This window comes from Notolepis coatsorum, assembly GCF_963971535.1.
Source record: "Notolepis coatsorum genome assembly, chromosome: 14".
NCBI lineage: Eukaryota > Metazoa > Chordata > Actinopteri > Aulopiformes > Paralepididae > Notolepis > Notolepis coatsorum.
In genome coordinates this window covers 72,165,742-72,181,382 of record NC_140178.1, presented here as the reverse complement: position 1 = coordinate 72,181,382, position 15,641 = coordinate 72,165,742, and the positions used below count along the sequence as shown (strand labels likewise).

Sequence of the window (15,641 nt, the reverse complement as noted above, 5' to 3'; positions counted from 1 at the left end):
GGGCCTTAACACGGTGACAGAGATAATCCACTCGTCCAGAACACACAGGGATCACCAGTGTCAATGGTCGCGGCCCACTAGTTAAAACTATAATGGTCTCCAGACCAAGGCCTTCTGTCGCCTAGGTGGCTGAACAAAGGACCCTAGTCTGGGGCCGGTTTCCATAAACTTTGTCAAGTAGCCCCCATAGCACTAACAGACAAGTGGAGCCCGCCAGCAAACACTACTCACCCAACCTGGAACGCACCGCTTCTCACAACAGCGGCATGTCCGACAGTTCAGCTGTGGCCTGACAGGTTTCACCCCAACAAACACAGCAAGGAACTGCAGTTGAGAAGCATGCAGCGGCGTGCTCCCAATACGAAAACCGGTGGAGGGTTTTTAGAATGATCATCATCTTCCAGACCCTCCAGTACGAAGACAATATCGCCGTATTTTCTCGAAAATAGTGAGAGAGAAAATAAAGATATGATGTCAACGTATCCTTGTTTCCCAAAGCTGTTCCTAATCCAATTTCTTCCATCATGGTGTCAAGTGTGGGGATCTACCGAGGCACTTCTTCCTTGTGGTGAAAGCGAGAAGGAGGAGAGCAGGTGACCACACACCTGCTTATGAAGGTAAGCTGATGAGGGGTGTGGTCAGACTAATACTGGTATTAGAGGTACATTTGTGGTTTATTCAGTACGCGTGCACGTACGCGAGATAGTGCAGTAGTGATGCCAAGCTAAGCCACTAACGATACAGAACACGGTTTTGGGCTAACCGTTTTCGGTTCGGTTCGATATACACTGTTTTTTATAAAAAAAAAGAAGAAATGTAACTCAAAAATCTAAACATGCTTCTCATTTATAAAAAAAAAAAAAAAAAAAGGTTTACAGTGGTTTGCCTTAAATAAAGTTTGGCACACAAAGACCGAACTGACTGAAAAATATAGGCTACATTTGTCAAAGTATTAACTTAGTGCAAACAAACAATATGCTCAGCCAGCACTAGATGTCAACAATGTTTAAATTCCCTGATTGTCAGTTCCTAATGGAAAGATTAGTTTTCCGCTTGAAATTAAAGTGCAGTATTTGAAATACAATGAAAGGAATATGGCTGGATTTCTTATCAAAAGGAAAAGTGTCACTGTTATTTTAAATAAATAAACAAATTAGAAGGCCATCAATATAAATTCCAGCATACATCAAACTAACACACACACTCACACACACACACACACACACACACACACACACACACACACACACACACACACACACACACACACACACACACACACACACACACACACACACACACACACACACACACACACACACACACACACACACACACACACACACACACACACACACACACACACACACACACACACACACACACACACACACACACACACACACACACACACACACTGTACTGTTTCAAAACAACACTGCTCTGTTCATTCTATTTTTAAAATACGTACATTATCTGTCTACATTTATTTAGACTAACATTATTTAAATATTGGGTGCAACTGTGGTGGATTAACGTAATTCGGTGAGTTGGAACTATCTATGGGTTGGGGCACGGACAATTTAGCGTCACAGACCTTCTCGGCTCTTTTATTTTTTTTTATTAATAGTTTGAAACACAAAACAGATCAACATAAATACAGTACAATACAGACAAAACTAAACTCACAAACAGTACAATACAAATAATACTAAACTCACAAACAATAAACAATACAATACAGTACAATACAGACAAAACAAAACTCACAAACGGTACAATACAGACAAAACACACTAACAAAATGGGGGGGGGGGGGGGGGGGTGCAGATCAAACACTCCTGCTTTCAGTCATAAGTATTCTCCAAATATGTCCTTACATAGATCCAGGGACCGTCCTCTCCATGGTCATGTTCAGTGAGCGTTGAAGCTGCTCGTTCCATTGTCAATAGGTCCATGAAATCCCTCATCCAGGTGTCCATGCAGAAACAATTTGGCTTTTGGATCTTCCAGTTCATCATGATTGTACGTTTAACTGACATATGTGCTAGTGTAATGATGCGTTGCGTAAGTGCTGATTGTATACCAACTACCCCTATGCCCAAGAGGCAGACTTTTGGACATAAGGGTATCTTAACACTGAGAATAGAGGATAGTCTTAAAATGACCTTGTGCCAAAAACTCTTCACTGTGGGGCAATGCCACAACATGTGGATGAGTGTTCTTACCTCCCCACATCCACACCAGCACAAATCTGAGATGGCTTGATAAATTTTTTTTATTTTACATGGTGTAATATAGGCTCGATGAACTACCTTTAATTGTATCATTTTATATCTTACACATTTGGATGATGTTGTTGTATTTTTTAAAAGTCTCCCATTGTGGAGCAGTCAAGGAAACCTTCAAATCCCTCTCCCACTGCTGTTTAATGGAGGCCAGGCCATCTGATGAGCTAAGTGACAGTAACCTATAGATCTTAGATACTGACCTCCTTTCTGAAGCGATCCTTCTTAGTCTGTCATCCAAATCCTTATTTATCCCCATATCGCTATTTTTAATGGATACTGATCTTACTACAGATCTTAACTGAAAGTACAACATAAATTCACTATCTCTTAAATTATACAGATCTTTCAATTCATTAAAAGGGTATGGGTCTCTCCATCCTTCACAATCTGTCCTAGTTGATGTATTCCTTTACCCTGAAGTATTTACTAGTGTACTGCCCCCAGCCATTAATAGGGGGTTAGACCAAATGGAGCATGAAGGTAAAGAGGTCCCTTTGAAGGCTAGCCGTTTCTGTAGGGTTTTGATTATCTCACATGAAAATCTTATTATAGGGTTATCCATTTTAAAGTTAGGTTTGGGGTGAAACCATAATGATACCAAGGATACCGTCTTACTAAGTTCTGATAAAATATTCTCCTCAATCCATTTCCAACTGCCTATTTCGGTCTTGCATATGTAACCCATGACAAGGGGAATCTGGCATTATAAGAGAGATAGTATGAGTAAACATCCGGAATACTAAGTCCACCGCTATTTCTTGGTCTCATCAATTTCTTGTAGCTGATTCTAGGTGTCTTCTCCCTCCATAAGAAACCTGTAAATAACTTATTTATCTCTTTAAACCAATAAGAGGGGAATTTGAGTGGAACAGCTGATATTAGAAATGATATTCTAGGTAAAATATTCATTTTTATTATCTCTGCTCTACCCCATAATGAAATGGGTAACACTGTCCATCTCTTAACACTTTGGTTGCCTTGGGTTAAATTCATGATATACCATAGGTTGCCGGCTCTATTTGTCTATGGAGAAGTACCCCTTCTTTGCATGGCTATAACTTTTTAAATTCTATTGCTACATTGCCATTATTAGGGCCCATTCAAAGTCCTATATGTATTGTTCATTGTGTAGCAACGTTAAACTTTTTCATTCACATATTCATAGTAAAGTATGGTCTAATGTATAAGTATGTTTTCATCTCTTTCTGCAGCTTTCTCCAGAACGTGATCTATAGCCCCAAATGCATTATATTGATGATGCAATACAGTTTTATGGCAATCAGCACAATCTAAAAAATTCCAACTAGACGTACTTCTAGAAGTTACTACACGTCATCTGATGTTGACCGGATGGGCTAGGGGGCGTTTATAATTCCGTGGGCAGCGTTATACCAATCATCTAATATGGGTCAAATGTTGATAATAGCAGTTAGTATCGAAGACGGTAACGTTACACGGTAAAACTCACCCCAGTCTCCGCGCGCCGTTGGGCGATCATCGTAGTGTAGAAATCTTATCATTATGGGATGTAGATTTACCCGGTCCATCTCCAGCTTGTATAATGGTATATACGTCCAAATCATGTTGTTTATCGAGTTATTGGCAATCGATCACTGTGTTTTGTGACGAGCTAGAATGCCGAGACCTATAGCGAGTGCCCGGAAGTAATACGGACGTCCAGCACAACCTCTATGCCACTTCCTGTTTAAGCGATTGCGCCGATCGGCCACCAGATGGCGCTCCTGAACCGCCAGAGAGCTCAGTGGGTCCTCCTGGTGGATCTCAGGCCAGCGGAGGGGACATATGAATCCAAGTTCAAGTTCTTTAATAGTTGTCATACAGAAGTACAGAATACTTTCATACAAAATGCTTCTTACTGTTACGCTCCAGAGACTGTGCTAGACAAGATAGTATCAAATAACATAATATAGCATGTAATTTAGAAGAAGAAAAATGAGGTCACAGTGTTCGGTATAGACATATGTACAATGTTCTGAGTTACCATATAATATACAATACTATGCAGTGTACTAATGTACAGTACTATCTAGTGCAAAGCAGAAATGGGATGAGGTACAATTTTAGGTACGATTTACAGTAAGGTGTACGAGTTGTAGTGCAATCCTTCATCAATAAATATAAAGTGTGGGGAGTGGGTGCTACAGTGTGTTTGTTTAAAGTGGGTGTGTGCTATAAAGTGTGTGGAGTGGGTGCTACAGTGTGTTTGTTTAAAGTGAGTGTGTGCGTGTGGATGTGTGTGCTATGTGCGTTTGGTGGTTGTTGTTGTGTAGTGTTCATTCATTGTTCGTTTAGCAGCCTGATGGCCTGGGGATAGAAGCTTCTTCTGAGTCTTTCTGTGCTCGCCTTGAGACTCCGGTATCGCTTGCCTGACCGCAGCAGTTCAAAGAGGCAGTTGTTCGGGTGACTGGAGTCTTTAATGATTCTCTTAGCCTTGCCCGTGCAACGCTTGTTGTAAATGTTCTGGAGGGTGGGGAGCCCCCCTCCAATTGCGCGTTCGGCTGAACGTGTCACTCTTTGTAGTCTGCTTCGGTCTTGTGCAGTGCTATTCCCAAACCAGGAGGTGATGTTGCCGGTCAAGATGCTCTCTATTGTACATGAGTAGAAGTTCTTAAGGATCTTCTGACTGACTTGGAACTTCCTTAGGCGCCTGAGGAAGTAGAGGTGTTGTCGTGCCTTCTTCACAACACTGTCAATGTGTGTGGTCCATGTCAAGTCCTCGGATATGTAGGCTCCGAGGTACTTAAAGCTGTTGACTCTCTCAACCGGTGCCCCGTCGATGCTGAGGGGGCTGTAGTCCTTGACCCCCGACCTCCTGAAGTCCACAATCATCTCCTTTGTTTTGCTGACGTTCAGGGAGAGGCTGTTTTCCTGGCACCATCCCGCCAGGACCTTGACCTCTTCCAGGTAGGCCCTCTCGTCGTTGGCAGAGATCAGGCCCACCACCACTGTGTCGTCAGCAAATTTGATGATTGTATTGTATATCCGATCGCAGATTTTTGAAATATTGATATAAGGACGCTGTACAGCGTCCTCCGGCAACTTGAGCATGGCCGGCAATGATGTCTAAACACATTTCCTGGCAGCCAAAGTGTTAATATCCTCCCTAATTGTCTTCAAGAGGTGTGGACCATTAGAATAAAAAATCGTGTCTATAGGTGTCCGGATGTTTATTCCGAGGTATCTCATACCTTGTGATCTCCACTGTAAGGGAGCAGAACCAATATGTGAAGGATGGGTCAGGTTATTCAGAGTAATAGCTTCACTCTTATTAAAGTTCACCTTATATCCTGAAAACTCCCCAAATGCTTTAATCAGCTTCATCACCTGTGGGATTGATTGACAGGGTTGTGTTAGTGTTAACAGTACATCATCTGCGTTCAGATTAGCTTTAAAGTCATGCCCCCCAATATTGATGCCCGTGATTTTCTCCTCTGCTCGTATGGCACATGCCAGCGGTTCGAGGGCGAGGATGAAGAGTGATGGAGAAACCGGACAACCCTGTCGGGTGGACCTGAATAGCTGAAACGGTTGAGATATAATGCCATTTGTTTTCATTGAAGCTAGTGGTTTGTTGTAGAGCGCCATCACCCAATGTATGACCGTGGGTCCAAAACCGAATCTGGTAAGGACATAAAACAGATAGTGCCATTCTATTCTGTCGAAAGCTTTCTCAGCATCCAAGGATAAAGCTACCGCTGGTTGTTGTAGGTTGCCTGCTTTTGACATGAAATAGTCTCCTCATATTATTAGAAACATGGCGGCCTTTAATAAACCCTACTTGATCAAGGTGGATCAGTGAAGGCATGACTGTCTCTATGCGTATGGCCAGGATCTTAGCAAATAGCTTATAATCGTTGTTCAATAAACTTAAGGGACGATAATTACCCATTTGTGAGTGATCTTTATCAGGTTTAGGTAACAAAGAGATAGTAGCCTGGCACATACTCTGAGGCATGGATTGATGAACTATTATGTCATTGAATACTAGTGTAAGCAGTGGGGTTAGCCTGTGTTGAAACTGTTTGTAAAACTCTAAGGTGTATCCATCATTCCCTGGTGCTTTCCCTGTTGAAAGGAGGTTCATGGCAGATACGATTTCTGATTCTCTGATAGGACCCTCTAAATGCTCCCTTTCTACCTCTTGTAATGTAGGTAAATATAAAAAATATATCCATGTCTTCCTGTTTTTTAGATCCTTCTGACTGATAGAGTTTACTATAAAAATCACTGAAAGCTTTATTAATTTATGTTTGTTCATAAATAACTGCACCTGTACAATACATATAAATGGTATTGATTGGCGATTTTCTAATTGTTTTAATCTTAGTGCTAGCATCTTACCGGCTTTATCTCCTGATTCAAAATATTTCCTACTGAGTCTGAAAAGAGCAAACGCTGTCTCCTCATGTATAATTGATTATCAACATAGTATTTTCCAGTTGTATATTTCCAGGGTTAAGCATGTGTTGTGTTTCTACGGCCTTAAGTTCTAATATTAAGTTGTTTTTCTTCATTATCATTTTCTTCTTTCTGGCTGTAGAATAGCTAATAATCCACCCTCTGCAGGTTGCTTTGAATGCTTCCCACACCATTTGTATTGAAGGGACAGATTTTAGATTCATATTTATAAATTCAGTTATTCTCTCATTTATCAAAGATACAAACTCTTGATCTTTTAGCAAAGAGTTGTTAAATCTCCATTGTTTACTTTTGTGATTGTTTACAGAGAGAGCTAAGCGCACTGACATGGGGGCATGATCTGAGATTATAATATTATGGATGTTGCACACTATCACATTCTCAACTGGAGACACACACACCACTGATGATAAACGGGGCTACCGTGGACAGGGTGAGCAGCTTCAAGTACCTGGGGGTCCACATCTCAGAGGACCTGACATGGTCAACACACATAGGCACAGTAGTAAAGAAGGCGAAACAGCGTCTCTACCACCTGAGACAGTTAAGGAAGTTCAGAGTATCGGGGAAGATACTCCAGTCCTTCTACTCAGGAGCTGTAGAGAGCATCCTGACCGGAAACATCACTGCCTGGTATGGAAACAGCACGGCACAGGACAAGAAGGCCCTACAGAAAGTGGTGCGCTCAGCCGAGCGTACCACGGGTATTGCACTACCCCCCCTGCAGGTTCTATACAACAAGAGGTGCAAATCCAGAGCCTGCAGGATAATGAAAGACCCTCACCACCCCAATAACAGCCTGTTTCAGCTGCTGAGGTCAGGCAGACGCCTGCAAATCCCAGCTACTAGGACAGAGCGGCTTAGGCTCAGCTTCTTCCCCCAGGCCATCAGAGCCATGAACAATGTACATTGAGTGCTCAGAACATTGAACTGTCCACACACAAGCACACATGAACACACACACGACACGCACACTGTGCACGCTCACACACGAGCAGCCACTTAACACTTTAACATGAGCGGGCACACACTCATGTCGCACACACGCACACTTATGGCCAAAGGAAAGGACACTTTAAATTAGAATAACAGGAACAGTGTATTGCACTACCAAAGCTAACTAGCATGTCACACATGCGCTGTAAATAACTATGTACAGATACCGAGATGTCACTCCATGTTACCTGCTACCTGTTACTGCACAATGTTGTTTCTTCTTTTGATTCTATTATATGTACCACTGTATTGCACATCGTTGCGGGCAAGACCACCCGCATTTCATTGTATACCTGTATGCCGTGACAATTAAAACTCTTGACTTGACTTGACTTGACTTGTACATTGTGAAAAAAGAAAGTAATCAACCCTTGAGTACGAATTATGAGCGTGTGAATAGAAAGTATATTCTCGGGCAAGAGAGTTTACTACCCACCATATGTCTGTCAAAGCCAGAGATACCTGCAACTCATTGAGCGCTGCTGACAATGCACCATCGGATATGAGTGGGTGGCCCGATCTATCCACTGCCGGGTCACTAACTAGGTTGAGATCACCTCCTAAATAAATCTGGTCTGCCGCAAAATGAGATAATGCCACACTCAATTTGGATAGAAATTCGGCCTGACCAATATTGGGTGCATAGACATTTACTAACGTGCATTTAGTATTTTGTAAAAAACCTGATAGAATGATAAACCTGCCATCCTTGTCAATTATTTTTTGAGATAGTCTAAACGTCAGTCGTTTTGCTATTAAAATACTGATGCCCCTAGATGCCCCGGTACCTGGTGCTGAGTAGGCCTGGCCTACCCATCTCTGTCTCAACTTAATAGAATCCTCATCCTTCAAATGTGTCTCCTGTAACATCGCAACATCACAGTCCAGGGATTTCAAATGACTAATGACTTTATATCTCTTTGTTTTATTTGAAACCCCGTTTACATTCCAACTAATCATGTTAATTGTGGCCATCAAAAATTATACTGCGCTTTAGCTCGTTGAAAAGGTTGGATAAAAAGGAAAATACTGAATATATGTTGAAGTTATCAATGGTCTGCACCAACAAGGGGAAATACACACAAACCACATTAACAACCCATACAAGAAGTGCCAATAAAAGGGCACACACATAATATAAGGGAGATAGAACCTGTGTCCATCCCCTGTCTGTGAACCAAATGATAAACACAGTTATCCGCACGCAGTGATCAGACCATGTCCTTAATTTAATGCATGATCCGTGCATCCGAAATTATTATTATAAGGGCAGTGCAATACATAACCGCAGAAAACAAATTATATATATATACCTACATACATACATACATATACACATATATATATATATATATATATATATATATATATATATATATATATATATATATATATATATATATATATATATATATATATATATATATATATATATATATATATATATATATATACTGTGACGTACATGGGTACGTGGGTTGGTCATTACCATTATTACTGTATTTATGACACCATCTGAACATCAGGTTAGTATATGGAAATATGTTATGTTTTGTATGTGATGTGTGTGTGTGTGCATGATAGCTAATGCTGTCTCTTTTTCTCTTCCTGTCAGGTGCCGCCCGTCCCTACACTGAAGAGTGCTGATTGCCTAATGAATGACAGCTGATGGCAATCACATCGAGAGGGACGGGTGGACAAATGCCTGACAGCACACACACGTCCGGGCGCCTCATGGAGTCATTTGCCAGTGACCATAGAGTTGGAGGTTGCCCTTGATTTGCCACTGTTTATTTCATTGTGGAATTATTATAATACTGCCCTTTTGTTTCCACTGTTGTGTGGTTTTGATCAGTGTTGGCCTTATTGTAATTAGTGTGTTCTCACGTTCACACTACTTACCTGGTAGGCATTGTGTCTGTTGGTGTTGCTACCAGGTAAGTGTATATATATATATATTGTGGCCTCAGTGCCACTTGCCACCCATGTGGAATTTGTTAATATATATATATATATGTATTGGGCCTTCTGCCTATTTTTGCCACACCTAAGTAAGAATATATACTATTGTTGTGGGCCTCAGAGCCATTTGCCACTTCTTAAGTGGAAGTATATATATCTGTATTGTTTGATGGCTGGGTGGTTCCCAGTGCCAACCTAGTTGGCTGGTGTCCTGCGACACTGTTAATGCTTTGGTGCTCAACTTAATTATAATTATCTTGTTTGTTCTCCCCTTACCCTTCTCCCTGTTTGTTAATTGTTTGTGGGTTGTTTTTTCCCTTTGTTATATATTCATATTACAGGTGGAGGTTTGAATTCCTGCCACAGCTAATAAATATCATTTACCTTTTGAAAGCGCATTTGTGTTTCCTATCTGCCCGGGACCGTGCTTTAAAAGCATCTACTGAGTGGGGCTGTTTTTGTTCATGTGCAGCCTGCTTCAGTTTCTATTCTATGTGGTCATCAGACCTTTGTACATGACATGGGGGCTCGCTAGTTTGCACAATTGTATAGTTCCTTGTTGTTATGTGACATGTGGACTTGTCGATTGGAGCGTGTCAGGTAGGTTGCGTCTTTTCATTTGGTAAGTTGTATTATTATATATCCATATTTCCGTGCTGCACACTTGACTGTTGTAAACCGTTGTTGTGAGTTATGCTCTTAACCATTCTATTTTTTTCCACATAGGTAAAGGGTGGATCACCTGCTTGGTTAGGGGGAGGGGGGCACGCGTCGTCTATTCCGGTGGAGCGCGCAATGAAATCGGTAAGCGACTGAAGATATGTGTAGTCCTCATTCCGCTAGGGAAGTAGTTTAGACGGGGTAGTTAGTGTTACCCAGGTGATCCTAGTTATTATTTTCATGAATGTTAGATGTGGACATTAAATTGAATTGGTTAGGTTGTCATACTGCATAATGTGGCTGTTAAGTGTTGCACAGGGACATTATTGAGTACTATAGGTGAGTGGCTATTTTGTAGGGCTTATTGAAGTCTGATTTGTTGGGTAGTATTGTGTGTTGCTACAGGAGTGTACTTTCTTTCATAACTGTATTCTGTGGTAGAGAGTAGAGCTATGGAGGTTTGTGATCAGGATATTGGTGTGTCGGATCTTGATGGTGTTGACTCTGCACTAGGTTCAGAACATACTAGTGTTACTTCTGCTGGTGAGTTGAGCGCACTGAGCGCTGAGCTGCGTTTAGCCTGTCTAGAGGAGAGGGCGGCTTTGCGCAGGGAGGATAGAGAAGAGAGGAAGGAGGAGAGAGACAGGCAGGACAGAAACAGAGAGAGAGACAGAGAGAGGGACAAAGAGGAGAAGGCGGCTGATAGGGAATTTCAATTGGTGATGAAGAAACTAGAGTTGGAGTGTGGTGACGCTAGACGTAGCGCCACTTCCTCTCCAGTACTTTCCGACTCCCAGGCACCCTTTGATATTAGCCAGCATATGTCCTTGGTTCCCCTTTTTCATGAGTCTGAAGTGGAGTTGTTTTTTACTGTGTTTGAACGCATCGCGCAGGCTCTGTGTTGGCCAGTGGGCATGTGGGCAATTATGTTGCAGTGCAGGCTCACAGGGAAGGCACAAGAAGCACATGCCGCGTTGTCATTGGATGACAGCTTAAACTATGAGCGTGTGAAAAGCGCTGTCTTGCGTGTGTACGAACTGGTACCAGAAGCATACAGGCAGCATTTTCGCAACTGCCGTAAATCTCCTTCCCAGTCCCATGTTGATTTCTCCCGGGGGGAGAGACTTAATTTTGCTCGGTGGTGTTCTGCGTGTGAAGTAGCAGACTTTGCATCATTGAGTGAATTAATTCTTGTTGAGCAGTTCAAGGCCTATCTGCCAGACCGAACTGTGAACTATTTAAATGAGCAGAGGGTGTCAACACTCCGACAGGCTGCAATTTTGGCAGATGAGTTTGAATGGTCACACAAACATGTTTCTACGTCCTGATGTATGTGTTGGAGGTGGCTCATTCACTCCTCGTGAGTCAGCATTCCAGTCACGCTCACCGCCGTCTAAAAAACCGGTGGTGGTGTGTAATTATTGTAAAAAGACAGGCCATATGGTAAAAGGATGTCATACGCTGAGGAAGCGACAGGAGAAAAAAGGGTCAGCCCAGAAACCAAAAGGTGTGGGGTTGATTGGTACAGTGTCGTGTTCTGACCAGAATAGCTCTCTGGAAAAAGAAAGTAATGGCTGTTTTAAACCCTTTATGTTTGATGGTTATGTGTCACTGTCGGATGACGTCTGTGACCAACGGAAGGTGAAAATACTCCGTGATACAGGAGGTTCTCAGTCATTCATCCTGGCTGATGTCTTACCGCTGAATGAAAACTCTTACTGTCAGTCTAGTGCGATGGTGAGAGGTATTGAAATGGGGTGTGTGCTCGCACCGTTGCATAAGGTGCATGTACAGTCAGATCTGATCACAGGTTGTTCCCCTGTCGCCGTTCACCCGTGTTTCCCTGTGGAGGGCGTTGAGTTTATCATGGGGAACGATATTGCTGGGGAGAGTGTGATCCCTGTGTTGGAGGTTGAAAACGCTCCATTGACTGACTTGTGTTGTGATGAATTGATTAATAATCACCCCAATGTTTTTTCTACTTGTGTGGTCACCAAGGCACAGGAGAGGAAGCAAACTCAAGCTTTGACGTTGAGTGACTCTGTCTGTGGCGAGGCTCTCGCTGAGGACAGGGGGCCATCTATTGGAGAGATGGAAAAGGTTGCTGTAAGTAGCGTTCAGGGGAAGCTGGTAATTCCCAAATTTGCTGACGTATCACTGCCACTGACTCGTCGAGCATTGATCACTGCTCAGCACAGTGATTCCTCCCTATCAAGTTGTTTTGCGGCAGTGGCCAGTGCTACTGCTAGTAGGAAACAGACCTTTGTGATAGAGGAGGGGGTGTTGCACACCTAGACCGGGTGTTGTAGACTTGAGGTGTGGAGAAGACTGGAATACAAAGCGTCAAATTGTGTTGCCAATGGTATATGGACATCACATGTAAATGTTGGCACATGAACATGTGTAGTCTGGCCATTTAGGTATTGCTAAAACTTGTAATAGTGGGGACGCCAAATCAGGGGGTGCATCCAGCTCCCCTGCGCTCCATTCCGGACATGGGGGAACCTTTTGAACATGTCTCTGTCATCTGCCTAGGATAAGAGCAGGAAATCAATACATGTTGACAATTATGTGTGGTTCCACCCGTTTCCCAGAGGCGATACCTCTGAGGAAAATTACTGTTCCGGCCGTTACCAAAGTTCTAATTTGAGTGACACCATTTTGGGTCCTGTTGATGTTATTTTTACTGACACCATTTTGGATCCTGACCATGTTATTTTTGTGACGCCATTTTGAAAGGAGATGGGCGCTGTGATGGTGCCAGGAAAATGTGCTGATTTTTGTTTCCCTGTTTGCTGTCCTGTTGAGCGCGATGAGATGATTTTTTATTCTTTATTTTTTCTCAGGAAATGTTTCCAGTTTGTTGTCTCCTGTTGACAGGTCGGTATCAGTGGAGCGTCCTGTCAAAGTGAAGTTTGTTGTCTCCTGTTGACCGGTCGGTATCGGTGGAGCGGCCTGTCAAAGTAATGTTTTATTTTTAATTTTTTTTCAACATTCTGTAATCCACGTGTAGACCCTTAAAGGGCAACACAAAACAGTTTAAGGAGTATTTCCAATAGTCCAAACTATTTGCGGACATGTTATTCTCTAGAGTTCTACACACCATGGGGAATTTTATGTGTGGCTACATTTTTTGTTCCTGAACTGAGAACACTACCAGTCTACCATATGCCAAATACTGTGTTGGTGCAGGTTGTGGTTGGGATGAGGCTGTGCCATTTGTTCTGTTTGTTATTAGGGATGCTGAACAGGAGTCAAATTGTGTTTAGCCCTGCAAGGCTAGTGTGTGGTCACGTTGTGCGTGGTCCATTAACAATGCTCGAAGAGAAAATGTTGTCTGGTTCTTCTAAGTGTGTTTGATTTTGTCTCCCAGAGTAGGGAGCGTCTCCACGGTGCGTCCTCGTTGGCAAGGGAAGCCCTCGCTTCTGTCCAGGGGAAAATGAGGATATAGGATCCTATAAAGTGGAGAGAAAAGTGTCAGACACTACATAATGACACATTATGTGACATAATCTACGCCGGTCTTCCATGTACGTTTGACATAGTTATTTGTGAGTTAGATCTCACCATGTTGTGAAAACAGTGTGCATATGGTTTACGGTAGACAGTATGTACTACATACAGTTTTCATGATTTGATGAACTCTGTCTTTCATCATGCAGGCCCTTGTTTGCCAAGATGATGCAACATATAGCCTCCGGTGATCCCTGTAGTTATGCCCAGGGGCAGCCCGGTGCGGCTTCTAAACTACTTTGTTTATATGCCATGGGAAAATACTGTATATCCATTTTCCTTTTTGAAATTTGACTCTGTATAGTGCGCTGGTGTTCGCTGCGTCGGCGGGCTGGAATTTGGATTATATATGCATTTTCAGGATTCCCAGCCTAATATTTTGGGTAGGAATTAGCCCCCCTGGCCTAATAGACCCGCTACCTATGGGTGACGTCACTGTGCGTCTATTGTAGTACGTATTTACATACATGCATTGTTGTACATATTGTTGTGCATATTGTGCATAATTCAATTGTTATTGTTATTATTAAGTCCAATGATGTTGTCTGATGTGTTTTCCAGAATGACCGTCCTGGAGCACGGTGTTCATGTTGGGAGTGCGGAAACCATTAAGCAATACGCATGTCGGTGTCCGGTGGCAATGAGGGAGGTAGTGAGAGGAGAGGCTCTGTGCACCCTGGACAAGGGGCTAGCTGAGCCTAGCCATGGTCCCTGGAGCTCTCCTTGCCTTCTGGCTCCCAAGGCTAATGTGTCTCTCCGTTTTCTGTACTGCAGGAGGGTGAACGTAATGATGGTGCCTGAATTGTTCCCGTTATGGCCTTCGGGATGAGGAATGCACCGGCCACGTTCCGACGGCTGATGCGTCTGGTGTTGGGTGATGTGCCTAGGGGCATTGTGTGTGTTTTGGGTGATGTGGTAGTCGACCGTGTGGGCCCAGAGCGTGGCCTGTGTGGTGCTGATGTAGCCCATTTGGTGGGTGATTTTGTGGAGGTGATGGATTGAGGGAGAATTCTTTTTTTGTTGTTGTATCTGTTCTCCTAAGTATGTGGTGGTTGTTACGACCCTGGCTCATGGGTACGCAACCTATGTGCAAAACCAACACCAAAACCCTGTGCTCTAACTCAAAATGCTACTATAACAAGGAACTATTAATGTAAATGTAAACTAAAGTACTAATGTAAACCCAACGGACACGGACTGGAAGAATGTGACAGCTCTCCCTCTAAACACCGACCCTGCATGTGTGTTACTAGGGCTGACTTTAAAGCTCCCAGCAGGTAACCAATCAGCACTAATTGGCTAATTGGCAGCCCTCACCTGCATGCCCCGTCACACAGGAGTGATCAGCTCCTGGTACATAACACCTCCCCCACCAAACTGGTTGCCCCAGAGGCAACCACCACACAACAACCCATAAACAAAAACAAAAAAAAACAACTGTGACCCATTAGTTGTCAGGGCCACTACCACAACAGCGATAGCGGGTCGGCCCCTGTCGAACACGACCACCAACCGTGTTGTATGCTCCCTTTCAACAGGCCCCTCCACGATACCGATCTGTCAAAAATAGACTGCAAACCAAAATCAACCTGAGAACTGCGCTCAACAGAACAGAACACAGCACAACAAAAACCATAGATCACTGATACCACCACCGCGCCCATATCCATCCCACCTGGCACTGGCAGTTCAGGATACTGCAAACCGTGAACATCCAGAGTAGGATGTACCGCCTCAGGTACAGCCCCAGCATACCGGGAACATGGCAGTACGACAGTC

The 15,641-nt window shown here is 43.2% G+C and overlaps 1 protein-coding gene across 1 annotated transcript in view; it reads left to right on the top strand.

Annotated features, from left to right (window-relative positions):
- LOC311240569 (RNA pseudouridylate synthase domain-containing protein 1-like) overlaps positions 1-14,644 on the top strand; it is a gene marked incomplete at its 3' end in the record, with an annotated part of 38,843 nt that extends 24,199 nt beyond the window's left edge. Inside the window, 1 exon segment of the mRNA XM_084329145.1 lies at positions 14,637-14,644. Within this exon segment, the coding sequence (XP_084185271.1) occupies positions 14,637-14,644 (8 nt within the window).
- Between the last annotated feature and the right edge of the window lie 997 nt (positions 14,645-15,641).